This window comes from Tyto alba, unplaced genomic scaffold, assembly GCF_018691265.1.
Source record: "Tyto alba isolate M040663 unplaced genomic scaffold, T.alba_DEE_v4.0 Super-Scaffold_44, whole genome shotgun sequence".
NCBI classification, from domain to species: domain Eukaryota; kingdom Metazoa; phylum Chordata; class Aves; order Strigiformes; family Tytonidae; genus Tyto; species Tyto alba.
The window spans coordinates 7,157,907-7,185,022 of record NW_024881320.1 but is presented as its reverse complement, the minus strand read 5'-3'; the positions used below and the strand labels follow the sequence as shown (position 1 = coordinate 7,185,022).

Sequence of the window (27,116 nt, the reverse complement as noted above, 5' to 3'; positions counted from 1 at the left end):
TGACTTTTACTTTTTTAACAGGTTCCCCACCAGCTGACTGAAGAGTCAAGTAGGAAGCTGTTGAACACATCTAATTATTTCAAACTAGAGCATCTTTAATACAAGTCATAATGAATCCACCTCTCGAACTATGAAGATTATACCTAGAGGGGCAGATTGAGCAAAGCTGATGAAGTAGAATTTTGTACTGAGAAATACACTCTGAAGGAAACTGGTAACAGGGATTGGAGGATAATGTATATGAGCACCTACCACTCATCTATTTCACTTACATTTGACAAAGAATGGTGAAGGACTTACGGCTACACACTACCTTTGCTGCAGCAAGGCGTCTGTCCTACTAGCTTTGTTTCATAAAGCTATCCATCACTAAGAAAGTACATCTGTAACACCCACAAATACCCACGTCAGCAAATGATTCAGTGGTTCAAAACTAAACAAAATTGTAAGTTCTTTTTTGATCTCTCAGTTAAACCTGAATCTCCACAAACTGATACCTCTTGAGCAGCTCCATTTTCTGTCAGTGAAAATTGTTAGTGTGAGAAGGCTACTCTGCATGAATAGAGAGAATTTTTTTTTTTTTTTGTCAGTTTATACAACAAAACTAAAGAAAAAAGATCTTAAAAACTGTGATCTGGAACTCCTAAGACAATGAGAAAAAACTGGCTTGCACATGTCACAGACAAAATGGCCCTTCCAAAGCACTTTGGAAAGCCAGTGTTAATATTCCAAGTCCTTCTGGTTTGTTACATACACACAGAGGAAATAATTCAAAGTACTTACAGCTAAAGAATTGCTTAAATCACAGTATTTACCATATTTAAAGCAAAGTAATCTCACACTATCATTTCCACAAAGCTGAAAAATCTGAAAAATTAAAACTAGTTGCTGATAAGTCTGAGCTACCAGTGCCTTCCTCATGACTGCTCAAAGCCAACTTGCTTCCAACTGAAGCTCTTCCAACTTCTTAACTCCCTGTTGTAGCAAACTCACGTATTTCCCATCAGAAACAAAGACTCTGGCAATACAGCCAGGTGATACAGGGTCTCTTTAGGCCCCTTGGTGTGTGGCCACATCGCCAGGAAACAAGTAGCTTTTGTGGATGGGAGGTGGGGTGTAATACGTAGTCCAGTTCCCTTTCTCTGCAAGTCCCAGACTTGCTGCCTGTGGTCCCAGATGCTTAAGCAGGGTCCTATAACTGGATCCACAGAGAGATCTCTTTAGGGATTGCACCGAAAATCCATACCTGGAAAATAGAAATTTTAAAATTTTCCAGTTTAAAGTTCTTAAGACACTTTCCTGATACTGGTTCCACGTTGTCTTGATATCCCAGACACCAGAAATTGTACTGATTGTATCACAAACTCAATGCTGTATTTACAAGCAGTTACCACACAGCTAGTGCCTGTGAAGACAGGCCAAAAAGCAACATCAATTTCTAAATGTGAATACATGCAAAGGAATTATTCTGGTAAAGCAGTTCAAGCCCCTTTGATATGGTAAAAACGTCCATTCTGGTTGGAAAGAGAAAAAATAACACAATAAAAACACTACTACTTTTTAAATTCTGGGGAATACAACTACCCATGAGAGAGTGCTAAATGCAAACAAACCTCAGTAAACAATAAAGAGTGCATAAAGATGCAGTTTAATCTAAATTTTCCTGGAGCTAAACGCTCCATCTCACTTCATACCACAAAAGGGAGTAAGGGGGGGTAAAAAAAAAAAAAAGAAAAAAATACTTGCTCACAGGGAGGAAAAATATTTTAAGAAGTCATTAAAGCAACAACCTTCCCAAAGAGAATAAATCTCCAAAGCAGCAGCAAAACAAGCTGCCCAGTCTATTTTATCAAAGAACTGGGCTTTTTTCCTTATTATATGACAAACAACTGGCTTCCAAGATGCCAATTATTTAACCATGGTGAGACTTTTAACTCCATTTAGGAGGGAAAAATATAGCTGCTATAAATTTAACGCTGCACAACAATCTACAACAGCTGCCTACAAAATTTACTCTATATCCTTTTTATCTTTGTCTCTACTAGTCCTGTTTCATCAACATGTACACAGAAAATGTTCTTTCTCACACTGGTTGGAAGTTATTTTTGTCCTAGTCAAAGCATTACAAATAACTCTGAAATTATTAGGTAAATGGTGGATAATGTGATTCTACATTACCATTCAGATGGCTTGGTTCCATCACAATTTATGTGCACAGTGAAATTTCTCTGCATCAGACACAGCATTTTATATTGTTTGTAGGACTGTAAACTCAGCTAATTATTACAGGCCAAAAACTGAAAAGAAACCTGATTGACTATTGTTTCCAGTAGTTTAAATATTGTTCTCGCATTCCAAGTGAGCACCGGGAAGTGGCATACCAACTACCATTTTGACCATCACAGTAGCTCAAAACTTGAATTATACCAACACATTGTTTCTCCTCCCCTTGCTTTCAACAAAAAAGATTTTGTATGGGAAATATTAATCTGTTTCATTCTATGTAGTTAATTTACTAATGTGTCTGTAAGCATAAACTTTACCACGTTAATTTCTCTAATCCATCTCTGACCTCTACCTAACTCTCTAGAAAATTTCAGAAAATTAGGACATTAGTCACTACAACCACAATATTTCTGATTATAGATCAGAGAGTTTTTCAGGGGTCATTAGAGCCCTGATTCCACCCTTTACGGAATCAGATCACTGCCAAACAAGACCACCTTTCAAATACAGCAACTATTACAAAACCTCATACTTAAACCAGGCTTGGGGAAAAAAGCATACATGCCTTTTGTACTTAAGAATATTTCAATTGAAAAAAGATAATAGTCTCAGTTTATAATAAAGAATGCATAATAAAATGTGCAATTATACTCAGGCCACAAGCTTTCTGAAAAGTGTTAACTGGTATATGTCAGTAAAACAGCAATTAGTAAGCATCTTTCTCAACTGTATGAACAGTGTTAAATGAGAAGAATGCTGGATTTCTGTAAAGTACGCTTGTTGAATGAGCATAAAGATAAACACTTTTCTGTAGCTAACTAGAGAGAGCAAGGCACATTAAGACAAAGGGGCTACTGACCATTAGTTACTGACTTCAAAGGGTCAACTCCACAAATGGAGGCTGAAAGACCTTTCTAAATGATGGACAGAAAATCATGTCACTTGTTCAAAAAACTGTCCACTACTAACATCCAAGCAAACAAACACATTTCTTAAATCATTCTGTGCATGAAGTAAGATATAAAGTATTTCTCAGCTTAAGGTGGTCAGCCAGTCTAGACAGTTGTTATTTTAAAAAGCAGAAAGTACTAAAGAAAAAGAAAATTTATTTGCAACAAGTCAACCGCAAACAATTAAGGACTCCACAAAAACTCTAGCTAATGAAAGATGTTTCCTTCTTTATTATTGTGTAATACTTCTTTCACAGAAACATGATATTTACAAATATACACATATAGACTGCTGATCATAAAATGTTACTGAAGAATTAGTCAAAAAATCAATTTACAAAAACCAAAAACTTTCGAAAGATATTCTGGCTGAAAAAGTTTAATGAAATTTCAAGGAGACGCTTCTGTACAGAAAGATAGGTTTTAGCTCCTTGAGTTCTGGTAGTATTAGACGAGTTGTGAACCAAGTGAGCTAAGCTCAGCTGTACATTTGAGATGAGGCAGTTTTTTCTATATTGTTCTTTTTCACACAATTTCTTGATGGTCAGTTCAACAGGTCTCAGGAGGCACTAGTTTGTATGTTTTTGGAAGCTGCAAGCATTGCTCTCACTTTGGCCATAAGATCCTGTAGAAAATAAAAGGAAAATGGTTAACGATGTCTGGTCTTTGAACAGAGCTAAAGCGTGGGATTACAAAAACCTGCTTGAAATGGTTAGCGTATGCTTCAGTCACACAGAATAAGTAGAGATTCGTGATCATCACATATTAACAGTCCCTAGGCTAAATGAGTGAAATAATTTGGAGAAAGTTCTATGACAGCAGCTGAAGTCTGTTTTTACAATGCTACAAAGTGCTCTGCGTAACTATTTAGAGCAGATCCTGTACAACAAAACACAGAAATCACATCAACTGAAATGGAAAGAAACTATGAACATATCTTCACAAAAACTAATGAGCACACATCTACTAACCACTGAAGGCTTAAAAAAGAAAAAAAAAAAAAAAGAAAAAAGAGAGAGCTAGTACGAAGAGGGTGTTAACAATTACTCTGTAACAGAAAGATTTTCTGATTTGCTTTGTAAACCTGAACCAAAAATTTACACAGCAGTGGTATTTTCACATATGACAGAATGACTGAAACATTAAGACTGTTGTGAAACCAAATAGCAACTCTCAGTCTTGTCCAAGTATCCGGTGGGAACAGCATTACAAAAGGAAATGAAATTTCATGTAAATGGCATCGAATAATTGGGTTGCAAATGGGTTGCAAAAAATTATCACAAAATAAAGTGGATCAGTAATGAATTAAAGTTACTTAAAACATTTCTTCACAAAATGCAGTATAAATGAATTAAAATCCTTATTTCTTTTAAAGCATTTTGCATCTGAAGCTCTCAAAACACTTCATAGGGGAATTCAGCATCATTATTCCACTTTACAGATGGAAGAACTTGAATGAGAAAAGATACTGAATTGGTCAGGGTCAGCCAGCACATTGGCAGCAAAATAATTTTACTGATAATTAGGTAAACTACATTTCTTTGGGCCCTTAAAGATAAAAAGATGGTAAACTAATCTATGTTGGGAAATATCTTGAAGATTCACGAAAGTTTAATTCCTCTTTTTTATTTTCTGCAAATAATAACTAAGAACTGTATTTTAACATAGTAATCTTTCCTCCTCTTACAGCTGCACCTCAGGCAAGCAGACTAATATTAAACTAACAAATGCTATGCCATAAGAAATATTTAACCCAAGAAATGTATAAACCAATTACCTTTGTCTGAAGGGTATATGTTTTTAAAGAGTGGGATGTTTATTTGAAGACCATTATGTAGTTTATATCTCATTTCTCAAACCAGGAATTTCCATGTATTTGTTTGGGAGCCCAAGTAGTGCTATGGCATTAGTACTCCAGTTTCTTTCTCTAGTGCCAATACTTGCTATTTTCTATTTTCCTGAATATTCTTGTTGGGTTTCTCATAAAAAATGGATCAAATGTGGTATGTAAGGTACTAGACTGCTGGTATTCATCACCAACTACTACTTTTTCCCTAGCAGAACTAAATCTTTGAACAATATTAATTTATTGAAAGAATAATCTATTCATTGAAAAAAAATCAGAATATAAAAAGCAACTATGATCTTATATTGTAAATTTTCAAAAGCATAATTAAGAGCTTTCCTCCTCTTAACTTGGCATATTCAATTGAAAGAAAGTTAAATATGCATGAAGACTCTACGAGGATGAATGAAATTAAAAATTTTAAAGAGTGATACCATGAATTAGCTTTTAAAAAAGGAATGGAATTATTTTGGTGGAGGTTGGGTATCTTAAAACTGTGTTAGGGAAGCTCAATGCATTTAGACTATTGCACAGCATATAGAGACACATACCTGATACACTGTGATTCATGGCAAATTTGAATATATCAACAAAATCATAACAACAACAGTTCAGACACATAAGCAGCAACAAGGGTAAGATAAGTGAGTTGAAGATACTGCTCAATGCAAAGCATACACTTACTTCAGTTTGCAAGAGGACATATTTTTCCTCTACTGCCAATACTACAAACTTAGCCTTTGCCAAGGTATTTCTCCTTTTTTCTTTCTTCCATGAAACTTGCTAAGAGTACTACATGGTAAGATGGGCTCTCAGTAATACCTGCTACTGGTAACTGGATATTGTAACCTAATGCGGTCTTCCATTTCTTAACAGTGGATATACTGCTGCATAATGAATTTAGCTTGGTCTTTAGAGGCTTGATTAACTTGAAAGGATAGTAGCTAGGAAGCAACGAAATTGTTTTTCTCATAAGCAAGCAGACTGACCATGAACACGTCTCTGCATCATATGCAAAGCTAGTAGTAAGAGAAGAAAACAGTATGATGGACACACTTTCTTACGCAACATACTCTAAATTTGTTTATTTGTACCTGAGTGATTTTACTCTGCACTGAAGACACAATTGCTGAAGAGATTTGGCCATCTTTTTCCTGAGAAACTCCCCTAAAAATTAGAATTAGAAATTTATAGCAAATGTTTTAAAAATTCATTTCACTCACCATCACAATTTTGGGTTTTATTGTACAAGTGTCTCATAAGTTAGTCAACAGTTCTCTCATTCAACGAGAAGCCATGGTAAGTCACAGTCAGAAGAGTCATTGTACAACTGATACAGAGAAATCTGAACAGCAGCCTAGAAATTTTTAACAGAACTGTTCTACATTCTGTAGAAATATTTTAATTATGAATCTTGCACACACATTACAATTCAAACCACTCTATTAGAATTCTATTTCAAAGAGTTATCCCATTTAGTGAGCGTTTCCAATTTCTAATTTAGAATTAGGTTGCAGGATTTTCTGCACCAGTTTCACTGTGAGAGTATGTCAAGATGTTTACTCCAGTAAGTAACAGAGATCTAATGTCTCCATTAAACTGATGCACATAATGCTGTCCTCCCAATGTCTGCTACTTTAAATATTCACACATTACACACACACAGAGTTCCTCACTATACAAGTTAGGTCAAAAGACACAGTCAAGAGACATCAGCAGTGCAGAATTACAGTAAAAGAGCGTACTACCTGGAGCGTTCCTGGCTGGATTCCCTGCTCTCCACAGGAGAGACACTAGTTGAATGTACAGAATTTTTGTGTGTGGATGGTTTGCCTGGTGACATGGATGGTGAAGGAGACCTAGCTTTGGACTTGGTACGTGATCTAGATCGCCTCTTCTTCTTCTTTTCATGGGGACTTCTATAAGAAGAAAGTATTTTATTGAAGCATACTTAAAGCAGTATTACACTAGCTCATCTGAGGTTACTTTTCACACTTTTAAAACCCCATGTAGCCCTCTTCCACAGGACACTACTCATGCATTCAGCAAGCATTAGTCTCACCCCAATACGACACTTCTATGGTTGTGTAAAATACTTTCTCAGAAGCTCTTTTTAATATATTATGTTAGGCAACTACTAGTACCAGAGTTCCTCACATGGAACACTGCTTCATCAGTACACACGACTTATTGACCAGTATTTGATAGTTTGAAGGATGACAATGAAAAGTCATTCATTAGAGATTTGCAGAATAACTTTGCTAGAGGGAAGTTCCTTCCCAAACAACATGAGACACTTATACGATAATGAGAAATGTAAGAGTTTATATCCCTTACAATTTTCCTAGCTCATAAATGAGCAAATCATGGAATCATAGCTATGCAAAAGATCTACAAGGCAAATCCATGGTTTGCTTTTTAAAAGAAATTACCCCTTTCCTTGTGATCCAAACTATAATGCAACAAACCCCAGGGTCAAAATTATAAACAAGCTCTTGCATGCCACTCAAACAAACCTAGACCTAGCAACATGTTTTAAATGCAAACTGCTTATGACTTGGAAATTAGATACACAAATGCCTGTCAGTATGAGAGCTGGAACAAAGGACTTATGGGTACCTGATGGTTCATTATTGACAGAAGGGGAAAACAGAGGTAGCCTCCTCATATGCAATATTAAGCTCAAAGAGAATTCAATTAGTAATATACTAGAGACGGAACTTTCAGAAACTTTATATGGGGTTATGAATTTGTCTGTATGATTTACATACCAGTATTGATATTACTGTAGTTAGAATTACTAGAGTAATGCCTTAATCAGTTAGGCAATACCTCCTTGTAGGCATCTCTCTCTAGCACGCACTACTAGAAGTCTATTCAGTAGAATGTTGTTGAAGCTTCTAGAACATCGTAAAACACTGTAAAACTTTGAGTCATCTTTTAAGTACTACATTATTGGTTCCTTTATTTTGATTTTCTTAGAGATTTGCTATTTTAAAAGCAGCTATGCTATAACATATTAAATTCCCATATAAATAATGTACACCTCTGATGCTTAGAATTTATCATACAAATATCTGATTTTTTATATAGAATTTAACATTCAAGATTTAATATTGCAAAACCTCCTTACACTTTTCTTGCATAAATAATCATTAAGTGACAGAAGAAAAACTGCACAGCTCTACTGGCCTAACATTTTCATGACTATACAAAAAACATCAGCTACAAAGTCAGTTATTCCTTGACTAGCTAATTATGTACCGTAATGGCTTAGTTTCTTAAAACATCATAATGTAATCAAACTGTGAACATACTTCATACTTAACTATTGAAAATCTCAGCAAGCATTCATCAAGCAAGAAGAATATTTTACAGTAAGCTTTTCTGGTGTTTTTCATCTCAAATTATGATGAACAAACATCATTAACAGTTGAATGAATGTGTCTATCAATTTTCTATTTTTAGAACAGTCCATTTACTAAAACTAGGCTTATTTTTTAATATTTTCTAGGTACAAAAGCTAGTACAAAAGAACTATGTGTATTCTATGTGGAAAGTAATTAATTGCAGTCAGATTAAAACACTACACTAGACTTCTTTTTAAAGAGACTATGATAGCAACTGAGGTATCAGAAGAAAAAACAGTTGTTATATTTGTTCTGAAGTACACCTCATTCTACAAGCAGTGAGCCAGTAATTACCAAACAAGACGAAGTATACCATAGCTTCCTAGTTCTTACATATTTTCTTCTGGAAATATACCTAAAAATTTACAAGCAATGCTAACTATTCAGCATCACAACTGATATCAGATTAACGCCCTGAGCAAGTTCAAAACATCGGAGTATTAATTAATTCTAATTTTCAGTCCTCTGATAGTACTGGATTCTAAAGCTTACCTATTTTTTAGTGTAACTATGGTTAATAAAAACCTGTCGGCTGACTGTGGCCATCTAAGACTGAAACCTGGTCTCAGCTATCAGGCAAAATATACATTACTCACTCATAGAAAGCTCAGGTAAACTAACTAGCTTTTAACAGACATTCAACCCAAACCTTGCTTCTATTACATCATTGAAAAGAATCTACTCCGTAACTGAAAATGAAAACTGGTCCATCACGTCTACATTTTCACTTGAAAATGTAACACGTCAGTCCTAACAGAGCTGAAACAGTAGGCTTTCTTCAATCAGTGCTGCAAAATACCCTCATCTATGTTTAACTACAATATTATTTATTCAGTCTACATTTTTTTTGTACTTACTGACTTATTGTGTAGTGTTCCATTTTCCTGCTTCAGACCTAACAAAAGTTTACAATTTCCACTTATATATACAATATTGTTCAAAGAGTAATCTAGTTTGCTTTACAATTGTCATCATAATCTACTATTGGGAGTGGCCTCTAAAAATAATTTACAGCTTAAAATGCTGAATGGTCAAGCAGCAGACACACCAACACTGCACTGAAATCAGCACAGGGCTGTGGAAAAAATCTTGTGTGTGTTTATAGGAAAAAAAGCATTTTAACTTTCTGTATCTTTTCTGCTTAACCAAACTTGCATGTTGAATTCCACAGAAGCCTTTATTATCTCAAGTTGATGAATGCAAAAAAGTGAATCAGTTGAAGTACATGGATGAAGTTCTCAATTATACATATCACACATCAATTAACCGGGGTCTGTCAAGAGATGGAAAGTTATCTTAAGAAACAATAGAAATTTTTTAATAATCATAAAGTTGAAAGTGATCTCTCTGCTTTTTATTCCACAAGAGATACGGAGAAAGAGGTTAAAGAATAAATCTTTGCCCACAAGGAGAAAAATTCTGTATTCTCAGTTTAGTAACTTTAACATGTTGGCTCTTGCGTACACTTCAGATGTACACACACAGCCATAAAAATTTTCACTTCCTTGCATATTGAAGACACAACATGCCCCAAACATTAGACACAAAACATTTCAAAGCCTTCTGGGCACACACTTTGCAGATGTTGTTCTTCTGCAAATGGTAAGCTGAAATAATGGTTGGTATGCCATTTTGATTATAATAGGTACAGAGAGACTTGATTCATATTTCACATTCACTCTGTCAGTAAAATAATTGCTAAATGTAAAGCATACCATCTGCTAAACCATAGTTTCCTCTTACTTGTGCAGATATGATGAGATGTCAAGCAATACCAGTAGGAATAATGTAACACCACTATATGACCACTGCATAAGCAGAGCATGAGAAAATGACACAACAGGAAGAAGGAAATATGGAAGTCTAAATAAAATCTGAACTCTCACAGCTAGGAGAGAGTAGCGTATCAACGTTCACTGGTTTGGTTGTACATTTAGTATCCAAACATTTGCAAGAATGGGGAAGAAGAACGAGAGCTACTATTATTTTTTTTTTTTTTCCACAGAAGCATTTGTCTATTAAAACAAAGCTCCAGAACATAAAAAATGTCAAGTTCTACCTGGGAAGTATACAACACATCAGACAATGTTTAAAGGTTTTTACTATGCCAGAACGTAACATTCTCCGGGACCAGGAATACACTTACTTGGAACGTGGGCGTTTCCTACTATTTCCAGGACTGTTACTGATGCGATAAGCAGTTGGAACACTTCTTTCATCTCTCCGCCTTTCTGGTGTGTGAGTCCTTCTCCTAGGTGACCTTGATCGTGACCTGAGCAGGAAAAAAAAACAGCCGAAAGTTTGCTTTTTGTTACTTATTTCATTACTTTTATTTCAGTGGAATTGTGCTGGCACCAAACACAAATATAACACCTCTCAAATGTCTATTTTATACCAACATTGGGTATTTATTCTCCAAGACTTGTCAGCTGCATAAAAATTTCTTACCCATACAAGACATTTAGGATGTAATTATGCATTGCTTTTCATTCCCAACAGGGGGGGAAAAGGAAGCAATCATTTTTTGGTGTCGTGTGCTAATGTCAACTTCCGTATTTGTAGGCAGGAAAGTTTTACTTTAGTCCAGTCACCTTTTGTGGCAACAGAGTTTACTAACATTGGTATGGAGAAATCCAATTTGGCTCGAAGCCTGGGACTGTCAGGCCTGACCTTGTCTTCTCAAATTAGTGGTATGTTTTTAGAACTGCTGCATCACAGAGATAAATACAAATTTTGTTTTCAGTGCAACTCCAACTCTGACAAGTCCAGGAAATTTTGTCCCTTGATGATGCAGAATAATCCTAGCACAGCTAATATTTTCACCTGTGCAAGTGACCAACAACCCATGATAGTTGTTTGGCACTAGTATTTCGACTTGAGATATTTTTCCTAGAAAAGTGAGTGAGAGAAAGAGATCAAGAGGGAAAAAAGAAAGTATGCCCAGTTAAGATCAGAGATCAACTTAAGAGCTTAATTCTTTTTCTCTGTGATTTGGAGTTAAGTGGATGTGTAAGTAAAACCTGAGTATTTCTTAATAACAAAATAAATGGAATGAGGAAAGTCCTGAGATGGAGGGGAGAGGGGAAGATGAAGAGGGCAACTCAGGGACCCAGCTTGGAAAAAGAAAGAAAATAACAAACCCCAAATCCACCCAAAATTCCTGATAGTAACCATTAGTTTTGTTCTCACTAAAATATATAGTTCTAATAATTTTACTTTAGTTGCTTATTTATTTTAAAGCCTTTCTTATTTATTTACTATATGTATATCTTTCCATGTATATCAAATATTCATGTTCTTGAAAATACCTAGTTTTCAGCGACTAAAAGACAAGCCATTTGTGAAATCACTGATCATCTGCGTACTCACACCATATATATAATATATATATACACACACACTCCTGAGCCATTTCTCTTACACCTACAAGAGATCAACTGAAAATGAAAAAAAAAGTAATCACAATGGCAGTTAAGTGTTGCAAATTAACTGCTTTGCCACTTAGAAATCTGATCTTTACCAGGCCATTCAGAAGGATTAAAAAAGGAAAAAAAAAACAACAGATCAAAGTTTGGGGTCAGTCAGACACCTTGACATTTTACCAGGATTTCCCTCAAAAGAGCTCCAGCAGTCAAATCTTTTCGTTGTCGAAGTTGCCTGATAATTTTCCCGCTCTGTTGCTGCTGCCATTGATGAGCTGCTCAGACTTGGCTCCATGCTCAGTGTCCCTGTGGATGCTGTGAGTCTGTGATACGGAGGCACACACTTCACATTCAGAATAAAATGTCCTAGTTTTGGTATTAACTAGAATCCTGAAAAGGCTCAGACCCTTAACCAAAAGCTGAACCTTAGTGAAACATGCCTATATGGACCAGCCTAAAAAAAGTCCAAACAATCAGAAAGAAAAAGTCATTAGCTTCATTTTTATAAACTGATGCTTGTGGTTCTACAACATTCTTCCAATCACCAAGTGTTAAGAATTTTGGCTATTAGCTTCAAACAATTAAAAACAGCTTAACAATTTTACTCCAATACATCCATTATGACTTTCATTAGACTGTTATGTCAAAAGATACTCTATTCCTTTAAAATCAATATAACTTGTGTTTAGTAGAATGCCAGAAGTTCACAGAGTTTAAAAGCTTGTCATGTCTCATTACAAAACAGGAATTAAAACTATGTGAATAGACACTGTCTCACCAATAAGAAAATCAGTTCAGAAGGAGAAAAAAAAACAAACAACCTTTATTACAAAGAACAGCTACTTGCAAGTCTCCTAAATTCCTACCATTGAGGGAAGAAGTCTCACACAAGCGCACACACACACACAGGTGATCTCTGTCCAAACTTATTGAAAAGCAATCTGTTAATAAAGTATGCTACTACTAATTACTGTGTATAACTTATTAACTGTATAAATTATGTGGCTTAGTACTACTCTATTACTAGACAGTATAAAGAAAAACAATCAGTATCAAAGAGAATTTTAGACTTTCCATCTCTAGTTGAAAATGAAAATCAAAATTTCATCTAATCAAATCACTAAATCATTCAGTACGTAGCGAGTGCCTCTGCTTCTCTTACTCTCTTCTCATATGCACACACAAACCAGTCACACATACATGTACATCATCAGCTTAGATCATGTACTACAAAGAACTGTTGTCATAAAACAGATTCAGACGAACATCGCCATTATTTACACTTACTGCCAAGCAGCTGTGAAGCCCAGCTTCTCAGCTAGAACAGCACACTGACAACGCCAGGCTGAAAACCTACACTGCTTTCAAGAGCACCACTGTCAGAGGTACAGTTCAGCTCAAACTTCTTAATGCTTCTTTGAAATCAATTAGAAAAAAAGACACTGATGACTGAAAGGCACCAAAACCTGTTTGTTTTCCAAGATAGATTTAACAAATGTGCCCAATCTTTGACATTAAGTACTTATTTGTAATAACTAATTATCCCTTTGGGACTAACAGCTCCAAAGCAATCCATGCTGCAATACCTTAGAGCACTTTTGGACATGATTTACTGTTACCATGACTTTTGTTTAATCTGTCATGTTGGTCTAGTATTAAACTTGTACAATAGTGGGAGCTTTATGGGACTAATTTTGGTACAGAAATGTTGTTTCAGAAAATAACATGCATTTATATAGAGAATTGCTGTTAGCACACCACATGCCACAATTAAGCCCATATATCTGGGTTGCTTAGGTAACTACATTTTTTTAAACTTGTTTTGGTAAAACAGACTTGGTTGTGCTACTCAGAAAAATAAATACCCAAAACATGCTTTGAATCAGCTTCACATTATTTGAGCAGAATTTTTCAACTTCAATACTGCTGAAGATGCATTAAAAAATATAAAAAAATGCAACACTACAAGAATTGTATCTTACCACCAAAGACTATTTTTAAATGAAGCAGAGCCTCTAGACCTCTAACAATGCAAAAATAAATGATAAACAAAGAGTATAAAATGCTATAGAGAAGTGTATTGCAAAGTTCATTTGTAGCATTTCTAAGCACAATACTCATTTTGGAAAAAAAAAATAATGAAGATACACACACCGAGTAAAGAGCAAAGAAAGTTACTGCAAACTTCTGTTTAACTTCACTTCCCACATCCCATTCCCTATTAACTTGTCACAGTAAGTTATATGGTAAAGGTGATTTTTAATCTCACTTTTTGAAACAACTTATACCATTAAATATAACTAACTCAAAGTGTTTTTAAACAGAAACTCAACTAACGTCTATCTGGAAACCTCACAAAATCTAAGGCTTTAAGGTGTTCCTCAAATACACAGCATGTGTTGAGTGGTCATTATTACAATTTAGAGATTATAATTCATTATCATCTGAAAGTAATATAGTCTAATGAAAAATTATGAAATAAGCATAGCTCCTCTTTTGTCTGTCACAGTTAATTTAAATATAATAGTTTATATAACTTCAAATCCAAAACACTTATTTTCACTGTGCACACACTTCAAACCCAATAAGCCACTCCCTAAGAAAGTTATGGAAGTTTATTAAGAAAAGTATCTTGTGAGTTATTCTAAATTACTTGATTATCAGGAACTGAAGCAGTAATTACTACAGAAACAGAAAATTCCATATTTTTCCAGTCACAATTGAGGTAAAATAAAGCATCAATAATCACTTTATATTGAGATTTGTAGGTTAGAATATACACTTTGAACAGAATAAAATAGGGTAACAAAATCTCTAACATGTAACATTATACTGAGACATTCAAATTAAACTCAGTTACTCAAAATAGGGATGTTCCAGTGTAATTAACATTGATGTCCACTCAATAAAGACTATCTCTAAGTGTCAGCCACTTAATACGAGACGAAGACATTAACCTCTACAGATAGTTTACACTTTATCCCAGGAGGGTACGGCTCTTTCTAAAACCATTCAGCAGTAAGCTGTAACATCCTATGTTTTGGGAATGTAGGAAAAAAATATTGTTTTAGGTGAAGCTCTGGGAAAATTTAAAGACAGAGATGTGAAAGGTGCCATGTTTTGAATGTGACAAGACGATGCACGGAAATAATTTTATCTGAATCAATACAAAATATATAAATAAATTTTAAAAAAGAAAGAAAACCAGTCACATCTAGCTAAGCTACACAATTTGTCTTTTTTTTTGGCAATTACTAAGACAAGGCATTATTTTTGCTTAAACATTTGAGAGACAAAACACATCAGCATCTGACTAGGTTATGAATCAGCCTCCCACTCTTGATTACTCTACAAATTTTCTGGTTTCAGGAGCAACAGCTTTAATTTTAGAAATACTGCGAGTATGCTAAGGTGTAGCAAACACCTTCAATAAAACAAACCTTCAGTCAACACTATTTCTTGTATAATGTGAGACCATGTGGATCCTAATTAGAAAGGCAGGGCTAGAAAACACTTCAAGAAATAGGACTATTCAATATTTTCCAAACTATAATTCTTGATACAGACACTTCCCACAATGGAGCATTCACTAGCTGTATTAACTACCTCTACCACTGACACACTATGAAAAGAATTCTACTCTCTCTGTTACCAATTTAAATCCATTATATATTGTCCAAATCCCAAGGACTGAAGAAGAATGTTCTATTCCCTCGTTATTGGCATACATGAAGACTCATTTAATCTCCCTTCAATCTTCCCCAACAGTTATTCCAACTCTCTCCTTTTCTTAAATTATGAATTTTTTTGATGACTCTCTCTAAACTTCCTCCAGCTGGTTTAATTTTTTCTATGCACATCCTTATGCACAAAACTGGGCACAGTACTCTAGCTGAGGCCAAACAGAACAACATCATCTTCCAGATGAGGAGACACTTGATGTATCCTGCATAAGACTTGCTTGTCTTTATTGACTATATTAAGTGTCAGATGTAGGAGAACGGTATTCATTACAGTTGAATTACAAAAGGTCCTTGGTCAGAAGTTTAGATTTAGCCATGTTCTTCTGAAATGCTATAGATAGAAAGGTACACTCAGATTTCTAACAGGTCTCCCACCTGATATAATTGCCACTATAAGCATTTCATACAGCCTGCAAAAAGCTCAAAGGGAACAGGCACCCACTCAGCGCAGATGATACTGACTTAAGCTCCCAGAAACAATGGGTTTATGAATGGGACAGACACCCTCTGGAGACCTTTGTTTAAAGTGGCATTCAAAGGACAGAAAGACTGACTGAATGGAAAGCCCTTTCCTGTTCAGCTCTAACTTCTGTCAAGTTTTATAATATGCAAAATATTTTTACTGCAAGACATGGTGCAGTTGTTCTGAAACAATTTTAATATTCATCTAACCAGCATCAAGCTTCTCAGGTTGTAGAATTCAACAGCTGATCTAGGAAATATCCAACCAGATTTAATCAGGTCTTGTGTTGATTCATGATGTTAAGGTTTTTATGTGTCTATTATTTGACTTGTGCCAGGAGGCACACTCAAGACGGCAAGCAAAGATTAGCTCTAGTAGATTAACTATGCTTGGTGATTTTTGTGTAATTTTTCCACCACTTGAACTATGGCTATCAAAAAAAAAAACCAACCACCAAAACATAATGAGACTATCCGCTAAGTATGTGGTATACATCAGTAGACTGTTGTCTTTTCACCAGCAGAACCAAAAGTAGACCAAGTTGGTGGGAGTATTCAAGCCTCTAATAAAGGACCTGATATTTTATCTTCCTGAAGTCGCTGAAGATATATATATCAGTATATATCTTCAACTCAGTACATATTTCAAACTGAACTTGAAAGTTCCCATTAATCTGGTTACTGCCCGATGCAAACTCATGCAACATGCAGGATTATCATTATCCTGTCAAGTAGCATACCCAAGTACTGTTAAGGATCTTCTCAGATGATTCTTTGTCTCTTTCAAGGTACCATAGAAGATGATTTAATTTTTTTTTAGCGTTACTACGATGTTTCTCCTTGGTTTTACCATATATCAGTAAAATAATGGATAAATATATGCAACATAGCTTTGAAGAAGTGATATGGGAGGTTCAAGTTTTGACAGGGAGTGGAAAAGATGAGTGATTCACCTGAGAAGACTGTTCCCCAAGATATCCTTAACTATGAGAAGTCTTCCATTCTCTTTTTAAACAAGGAAAGCTTCATTCAGCATTATTCCCTTTACACGCTGGTAAGTACAGAAAAGGAATGGCACACAGTATTTTGGAATGTGCCTTATAACAGACAGCATCATGACCACCTATTGTCAAAGGCAGGGAAGTAAACAACATGTCCGATTGATCGTTTCAGCCTAATTTATGTTCATTTAACTCCTTGCATCTCTGAATAGCAGAAATGTCTTCAGCAAAGTATCATATTTAACCTTAAACATCTAGTATAACAAGTTGCAACGTGTTAATGCTTACTCGTATTAGTGTAGTCAGACGCCATTAAATAAACAAAAAAAATGGGCAAGGAAAGTATAAGATAATAAGTTTTGTCACACCATCATAAAGGGCTAGAAGCTGTTTTTCAGGAAGAAGCATATGTCATAGGCATGGTCACAAAGGTAGAAGAATGCACAGTTTTGCATGCATCACATAGATATATGGCTGTGGTAGTATTTGTATGCACACTTCATTTGAATTACAAGTCATTTAAACACTTCTGTAGCATGATCCAGAGAATGCAACTTCAAGAATAAGCCCTATCTCACTGACCACAATAACTGCTATATGGTGTGGTGTTCAGATATGACTAATTTTACAGACAGTAGACTTTAAACGTGCCTAGACCCAAATGTCTTAGATATAATTAACAGTATTACTATAACACAATATATGTAATTTTATAGCTGGATAATTAACGTAGTGAATTTAATCGCATTAATGATTAGCGTTAACTGCACTGGGCTACATTCTTCTGTGGTCTCCCTCATCAACTCTGTTTTCACCCTTCTTGGATTCCTGCTATATCTCTCCTGCCATCATATTTTTTCACATACTACCCAACTGCTTTCCCTCCTGGGCTTTTCTGTTTATGCACCATGTTCTCTATCCCTATATTTCTTATCTTAATATTGTCTGGTTACTTTACTCCAACAGCCACAGACTTATTAGCAAGTTCTCTTCCTACTATAATCGCATCGCTACATATTATCGCCAGGTATTTTACAGACCAGAGTGAAAAAGCATTTACTGGTACAAATTCTGCACTATTCATTATTTCATTAAAACTATTTTCAAAGACCTTCCACATTTGATGATATTTATTTACTGTCTTCAAGGTGACTATACCCTTTGTAATGGGTATAAGGACGCTTATGCAATGGAAGAAGCGCAAAAATGTTTTAAGTGTTAGCCCACACAGAACTCTAAAGAATATGTTTGGTTTCCAAACCCACCTTGAATGTCTGACAGTTCTATAGGCAGTGGGAAGCGAGTGCTTTGCTTTTGAATGCGATCTAGATCTGGACTTAGATGATGAATGATACTTGAATGGTGATCGAGATCTTGTCCGAGATCTTTTCTTGTGCTTTTTTCTTTTCTTTTCTTTTTCTTCATCCCTGGGGGGATCTTTGCTTTTGCTTGAAGGCCTTTCTGCTTGTTTAACTTCTAAGGTGGGTAAAGTTCTGACTGCAGTCACAGGACATGGTATACTAGTGACACTCTGAAATCAAAAGGTAAACAAATAACAGCATTAAGTTTTCAAAGTTGCGTGCAAATTTTTAATTTGAGAAAGTCCTGTAAGTGCGGACAACATGTAAGCATCTCTAGTCCTTCATAATAAAGAGGGCTACATCTACTCCTGTGCATGCCACATACCTGCATGTTCTGGCAAAGAAACTTAAGATATTCTGCTTGGTAGTCTTGTCAATATACAATATAGGGTTTTTTTTCCAGAAATGCTGGATAACAAGTACAACAGCAAGGAAAATATTAACTAACATTTTTTAATAACTTACATTTTTTGACTCATGAAAGTGTATGAGAAATACATCCATCTTAAGAAAGCAGTTGTTAAATCAATAACAATCTAACCTGACATGAATGCTTTAAAGACTCACAGTGCTGCATCAGTATTATGTAAAGTGTGCATAAGGCTGACATCTTCAAAAACATGCACCTGGTAGTATTTAATGGAGGCCTATACAATTCCCCAAAGATATATATGCAAGTTGGAATATGCATACTAAAACTGTCAGCTAACTAGGACATAGTTCTGAAATTTTCATCTTTAGTTTTTAGAAGAAATGTATTCTAAAAAATAGGATATATTTTCATCTACTTATCCCTTTTATTTAAAAAAGGATAAACATGAAAATACAAACAGGGAACTGCTGATATTCAAAGTTAAGTTTTAGTGTCACTTTCATCCCCAAACTGTGTTGTTTAGATTACCAGAAGGAAAACAGTAAAATGGATTAGTGCCAACACAAATTATTTCTGTACTTTGAGAAATAAATATTTTGCATGTATAGGGTTGGGAAGATCTCAAAAATTATTAATCTTGTAGAACAGGTCCATGAACAATTCACATTCAGTGAGTAATCCTGACTGCAGTCAGTTAAGCAAAACATACCACACTCCAAGAAATTCTCAAATTATCAGCTTGTACCTGAGAGAATTCTGCTCAATACCGTATTTAGATCAATTCAAGTCCAGCACTATAGATATGCTTCTCATTTCAAAGCCTGTCATTCCCCCAGCTGCCATTTCAAAGCAACTGGAGAAATCAGTTTCCCTCTGTCATGATTTCTGCTCCATCATTTGATACAGGGATGCTTATCATGGTTGGAATAAAAAATAATATATTAAAACCTGAAAAATCCAAGTTAGAAACAGGTGATCTTTTCCTTTCTTTTTACCCGTCTCCTACTGTGAATATGTCAAGGCAATAATTGACCAGATCTGAATAACTGGAAATCCAGCTTTGCCTCAAGTTAGAGAGCCATGACACTTTTCTGAGCCTTAACTGACAACTGCTATCACAATATTTGCAAAAATAAAGCAGTACTAAAGTAGTTTGCTTCAAGGATTATAAACATTTTATAGCATGATCAAGTGACTGGTTTACCAGAAATCCATTTCCAATTTCACTAAATTCACAATCCACATGTAATTGTAGGCACCCCATCTCCAAACTTCAGTTTCCTGAGACCCCCAAGTATGACTTTCATTCTTTGACAACGTTATTCATCTCTTTATACAGTATCTTAGTCTTCGCTTTGAACACTACTGAATATGTAATAGACCAGTTTGCCTTGAAGTAGACACCTCTAATAGTTTGAAATGAAATGGCTGTAGGCAAAGTAGAGTTAAGAGGAAAAGATGAGTGGGAAGAAAAAAACAATGGTTTTCAGCACCCAAGCTCATTTGGCCACATGAAACACAAGCTGTCATACCACTGCCAAAAAGGAAGTTAACAAATGACACATTTACTCTTAGCTCACACATGGAGATTCTCTCAGCAATCACAAAGAAGAACCCCACAATGCTGAGCACCCCTGTATATCCACCAAAAGCATCGGATGCTGAAACTGTGGGCTACCCTTGACTTTCAGGATGCTTACACCAAAGAACAACAGAGCTGCCCAGATATCTCCAAGAAAAGCACGGTTGCAGGCTGGCTGGCTGTAGATGCAGACACCACTGCTTCAGGTTACTAATGAATCATGTTTGGAAAGCCATACGGAAGTAATGTTAGCTACCCTCAGGTGAATATGTAGGTTCTGGAGTACAAGACAACAGCTAACACACCAGGGAGAAGTCACCTACTCATCCAAACCTAAACAACACACCATTGCAACCAGGAGCTCAAATGAAAGTCGTCAGGTTGCAACGGCGTGATCAACTGTGAACAAATGTGCTGATTCCCTCAGTGGCATTTCTGGCTGCCTCCAAGAAAAAACTCACCATCAGAATTACCCGATCCACCATCAGAGCAGAACATAGACCTCAGTGAAAGAAATGAATGTCAGTAAGTTACCAGGCCACAAACAAAATTTCTAGGTGTATAAATAATGCTGCTGAATAAAAGTATTTGGAAAAAATAAACTGTCTTAGTGTCTGGCAAATAGAATAAGCTGTCAGTGATTTGTATCTTTACTAGTGAAAGCTGATCTAGGCAAACTAAGGTAATGGGAACTAAAATCGGAGGCACAAATATGGCAGGAATCAAAAAAATATAATCAAAGCAAGCACAGATACTAGGAGATAGTATTTCCAAAAGGCAGAAACACTGTTTTACTGACCAAGCTCCACAAATCTGCAGGTCAGTAGAACACAGTTTTGTAAAGCACAGCAACAAACTGGCTACCTGATGAATTTTATTATGTATCTCAAGAGATGAGAGATTTAAATTTTTTGAGACCTCTTCCAAGAAGTTACACTGTAAACATTCAGATAACTTTCACCGAATCTCACTTCTTTGTCCACCTGGGGTAACAGCACATTTTTTGGCCCTTATTAAACACTACAGTGTCAGACAATTTCACTGGCAGAGTTGTTCTTCAGCATTTTATTTGCATGACTGAAGCAAATCCAACTAAAACAACCCCTTCTACAGTAAACATTCAGTATAAAAAATGTTTTAGAGATACCTTTTTGGAAAACAAAGATGATTCAACAACTCTTGTTTAGCAGGAATGGGTTAGGAAAGAGGTCTATATCAGGAAGAATTTATAGATATTTGAGAACATAAATGAGCACTTCAGTTCATTAGAAGACATTTGCATACTTGTAGTATTCACAAGACTAGAACACACATTAGTTATTCTGGGCTACACTACTTGACACACGAAGCTAACATTAGCAGTGAACCAAAAGGTGCTTACTGCAACAGAATGAAACTCTAGCACTGTTACTGGTACAAACAAAACCAACTGGTAAAGAACATTATCGATAATATTACTAACACTTTCACAACTAGCTAATATTTTTTCTGTTCTGAACAGATGAATTTTGCAGTAATTTGAACTCTATATTAGATCAAAATTGGAAAGAGTGAAGAATGTCAGAACTGTGAAAAGTTAAGCAATAATTATTTTATTTCATTAACATCTGAAAATATTCCAGATTCTTTTCTACCACTATGCCTTTTTTAACCGCATGTTCTCCAAAGCTTATGGTAAAGTATTCTCTGACTGAGAATTAATAAACAGCTGTCTACCAGCAGTGGAAGTGTATGACTGCTCTGTGCATCAAAGTGAGCAGTTACTGCTTTTAGAAGTTTGTCAGTCCTAGCCTCAATAAATTGGCCCAAAATGATTAAATAGAAGTGATAAAAACATTTCCTATTGAGCTAGCTCCTATAGAACAAACTAAGTACTTAATACTCAAAGACTCAACAGTTTCATCATAGTTTAGCTGCTGCATTGAAACATAACTATTAACAGTACACTGACCATGGTAAGTTCTTCAAAAAGAGACAGAATTTTGTATAACATTGTTACATATTGGACAAAAGTAAGGACAAGTCATCTAAAGAAACAAACAATAAAACAGCGCTTCAAAGCAGGGAAGGTGAAGAAGGCAAAAGAAGTTTTGTTTTGTACTATAGAATCTTTATATTCAGAGGCACAATGGCAGATTACATTTCGGATAAGTCATTAAAACAGAGTTACTTTCAAATCATGTGCTTGTCTGGTTTTGCAGCATTATGATTGCAGATTTCTCTCCTTGTTTAAATCTAAGGTTTATACAGGTAACATTTTGGGTAACACCAACTGTCTTTTACATGCATATCTAATTACTGTCATCCCTAAATCATTTCTGACATAGGATAAAATAGAAGAGATTAGCAGAATGATCCATATTAGAAACTCATCAGACACACTATTAGTTAAATCATGCCCTGCAGACAAGAATTGGACTGTATTAAACTTGAAGAACACCTGTCACTACATCAAGTAACTTCTTTGAAGATGTTAAATATACTTTGCACTGTCTAGCCACCTACCACTGCTGGACACTTCTCCTATTTTTTGTCAGGTATTACAAGCACCAGTAGATTCCGGGAGATATTTCACCAATTAAATGACTTAAATGGCCACTTACAACCAATTTCTTTGACAAAGGATGCAGGTCTGCAGGCCTTCCTTTGACAGGGACATCAGGGTGGGGACTTTACCTACACAAATTATATTTATCAAAACATTTTGCTGGAAGCAATGATTTAGCAACTTAGATTCTCCCTCTGCAAGACTCATAACCTGCTACCATTATCAACCATTGTTAACAAAAACATCAAGCAAGTGATCACCAGCAAGACACTGAACCATGGCAATTTTCTTCTGTGAGGCTTGGCTGCACACAGATGGAGAACCATGGCTCCATAACACTATTCTTTTCCTTTGAAAGAAAAAGTGCTCCCAGATGCACTTAAGAACGGTGCTGGACCAGATTAGGGATAATCAAAAGTTCTGAATTAGCACATTCACACAAACAACATTTAACACTTGAAAAAGGCGGCAAAAATGTTACAGGACTAGTATACCAAGTATACCATATGAACACCTACTACCAAGGGTGATACCTGTATTCAGAATTCAACTTGTGCCAATAGCTAACACTTTTGCTTTATTAAGCTGAAAGCAAAACAAACTACCATCTTAATGTGAGCTCTTTCCAGTGTCTAATCTACTTAATTCAGGTTTTGGTAAGTATATATAGGAACATGCACAACTAGTCTTTACTGTACTTATATATAAATATATATGTAAAGATCATCTTAATTTTTAAAATTTAAATTAATTTTAATAATTTTGGAAGAAGGTTTGCATTTCAGATTATAAAAGACCTTACTTTATTTGTTTAAAAAAAGCACTCCAGGTAACCCGGCATACTCCAGCTCTTCATATCTAGAAGAACTGCAGTTGTTAAAACTACAGGTTATTTGCTAGAACAAAGAACCTATCTATGCTCATTGCAGAATGACGGCAACTTCTCTTTACTGGCACTGCCTGACAGATGTGTCAGTTGGCCTGACTGTCTTGTTACAAAAGTGTCTATGTGAATTATACATGTAAACATATAAACAAGAAGTGAGATGCCACCCACTTACTGTTTACCCATGGCCTGAAAAAGGGCAAAGACTTCACTAGCTACAATGTTACTGGAAGCTGATGGGTTTTGGAAACTGAGCTAAATTACATGGTTTCCAGCTACTGGTTAGAGGAAATATTATGCATAACTGTACTGTTGTAACACATGCAAGAATGGTGAGCAGCCATTTGTGAAAAGCTGCCCTGCTTCATTGCTCAAGCTCGTTTCTCAGCCTTTTGTTCCTCTTCCTTGATTTTCAGGGAAAAACAGGAAACCATATAAAAGTAGTAATTCAACTATGGAAAAAGTAGATCGGACTATTTTTAAAATTTAGCTGAAGCCAAAAAAGCTTAAAAGCACTATGTTCTGTGGTATTGACTGTACTTTACGTGCAGTTAGTAGAATCAATTTTGCTCTAAGGTGTAACATATACTCAGTACCAGCATTTCTTTCAAGAAATACTAGGTATCAGGAAAACCTGAGAGGTCAAAAAGCTTTGCTCATTTAATGCATTTCTACAGAGCAGGTCTTCAGCACAAATGTACACTGTGCATACACATAAATAGCATTACTAGTTTTTATAAAGTTATTAGGCAGGGGCAATCTCATGGTAATCATGTATTTCCCAAGGACATTCTCAACTCTTCTTCATGCTTTATTATACATCTCAGTCACTATTCCATTTTTCTGGGACACATTTTAAGCTACAAAAACTATTCCACTACATTAACTCTATGACCATTGCATATCAATCTTTGTTTCCTGGACTCCTCATTGGATTGTCCTTCCCCCCAAACTGGAGATGAAATAGGTTAAGTGATAATTTTAGTGGACTTAAATATTTATTTTATTTTTTCTTCATTTTCTGGAATTTCCCCTATTAGTTCCACTGTCCGAACAACGAAACTAATTATACATATCTCTCTCAACTTTTTATATATTTTTTTTTAATTATAGCCACTGTAGTTCTTGTTACTTTTGCAATCAGTGTTTTTAAATGCAGCTTTTTGTTTCTGAAACATGACTGAAAAAGCTCAAAACCCCCTAGTACTACGTATTTACTTGTAAACTGATTTAGACATCACGATGCAGCTTATTGGATTCTCAGTATATATACAACAGAGGTTAAAAAATCTACAACATGATTTCACTTACCTTTTTCTAGTAAAATTTCTTGAATCAAATAGGATGTTACTAATAGGCAAGCCAGGCAAGTAGAGCAAAAGGCAGATTATGCATTGGAATGAATGTAGATGGAAGCTTTATCAAACATGGCAAATAGAAACACAACACCTTGAAAAACACTCATGTTTAAAACTTCAATATGCAAAAATCTATATGCATCTATCTATATAAACTTATGTAAGTGTGTCAATAAAAAAACTGATCGCAGTATATACAAACACAGAAATTTCGATCTGGGTTGTGAAAGATTCTGCAACAATACCCTAAGCTGCATAAACGTCCTGCCCTATTTAGGTTAAGTTTCAAGAAACTACATAGTCTACACCAAATTCCATTCCTGCTTTTTTCCCAACAGCTGTTTACAGCCATTGTAGTGAAGACTTAAGTCGAAGGTGACTTTGCTGAAATTGGATTTTGACAGCTCTTCTTCCATTAAGAAAAGAGATTGTTTGGACTTGTTGGACATGTCCATACAGGTGTTGGAAATACAAGACTCCCCTGTCTTTTAGCAAGCATGCTTCAAACCATGCTGGACTGGGATGTGCTTATGATAAAATGCTTAGGCTGAATAAAAATGAGTGACGCTCCTGAAAGTAAAATTATCACTTCTTAATCTAGGACAAGCACTATACTGGCATGAAGAGAGAGAGTGGCTCAGTGAAAAAGCTGGAACAAGGGGAAAAGAAAAAAAGAAAGAACAGAAACCAAATAGGAAAATAGCCTATTCCCCTCTGTGGATGAATTTAAGCAATTAGGAACTTAAATGGAAAATATACAATGTGAATGGGAAAGTGACTTCAGTAGAGAGAGAAAACCTGCCAAAAACTGCAGATGGAGAGAAGAGCTTCAGGACAGCGCTACGATGAATGAACAAATGAATACTTGAAGGATTTTCCTATATAATAAATTCAAATCCCTCAAGTAGGCTTTTAAAATTGTACTTATTTTATTGAAATCAGAAAGGGTTTATGTGAAACACCTTATTTCTTAGCTATTTTAAACAGCATTTTCTGTTTATTAGTAGGTAAAAAAGCAAATGTGTGGCTCTGAGCAATACAGGATTTTAGAGTTTGGTTTTATACTTCATTACTGAAGTTTCATTACTAAAGTCTTTTGGCCAAAGACTCCTCTTTCACCTTGCCTACTCAAAAATTCTAAGTCTTATATCACTGATTTCTAGAGGCTCTACCCAAAAGATGTTTTTATCATAACTACTCATCAACAGACTGACTAGTTACAGTTCTGTTCGCTGTAGAAGATAATGCCAACTAACTGATTAGCAGTTAATTCCGCACGATAAATCCTCTTTTTTTCTCTTTGTGATAAATTCTAGTAATCCAATGTATGGCTATGAGAAATTAGCTTTTAACTTCCTTTGGAAACAGGAGTCCAAACAGCCAAATGGCAAGGGAACTCCTTAGCAATTTTAATGTGTTCCTAAAGCCAATTATGTCATCATCATCAATATCCAGGTTACTCTTAGATTTTGCTTAAGAGTGCAGCATCATGACGACCTACTCAAAACAGAGTTTCTGAAAGCCCTCAAACTGAAATTACCCTTGTGCAAATGGACAATTACAAGGCAGAAGACAGAAAGCAGTCTGCCTCTGCCACATGACTATTTCCTAGTAGTTTTCTAGAAAGAAGCAGAGGGTTTGAATTGCTAGCAGAGTTATAAAAAATTGCTCTTTGAAAGAAAGTGCAGAAATATTAACACTCCAAATTTATTTGCTACAGAAGGATAACTGCTTCTACTCTCCAAAATAAAGAGATTCCGCTGAACAAACCCAATGGATTAGGTCATTTCATGATCAAGTAGGCACCAGCAGTGTGCCTACTTCCAGTTCTCTAGAAGACAGCTAGCAGAATAATTAGCTCCTCAGTTATTTCATGGTGAGTTTCTTGTTTTGACTTTTCATTGACTGTGCTCAGTGAATAACATGCATATATATATTTTTTTGAATT

At 35.5% G+C, this 27,116-nt stretch overlaps 1 protein-coding gene across 4 annotated transcripts in view; it reads right to left on the bottom strand.

Moving 5' to 3' along the window:
• Positions 1-3,384: 3,384 nt before the first annotated feature.
• Positions 3,385-27,116, bottom strand: part of LOC104363581 (splicing factor SWAP) — a 48,951-nt gene continuing 25,219 nt past the window's right edge. For 3 of the 4 annotated variants that reach the window (XM_009970051.3, XM_033008139.2, XM_033008141.2), the window contains exons 14-19: positions 18,326-18,591; positions 12,022-12,177; positions 10,579-10,704; positions 6,771-6,941; positions 6,117-6,189; positions 3,385-3,801 (exon numbers count right to left, since the gene is read on the bottom strand). In XM_009970051.3, the coding sequence (XP_009968353.3) occupies positions 3,736-3,801; positions 6,117-6,189; positions 6,771-6,941; positions 10,579-10,704; positions 12,022-12,177; positions 18,326-18,591 (858 nt within the window). In that variant the 3' untranslated portion in view covers positions 3,385-3,735. The remainder of the gene's footprint in view (positions 3,802-6,116; positions 6,190-6,770; positions 6,942-10,578; positions 10,705-12,021; positions 12,178-18,325; positions 18,592-27,116) is intronic. The other variant, XM_033008137.2, reaches the window with a different exon arrangement.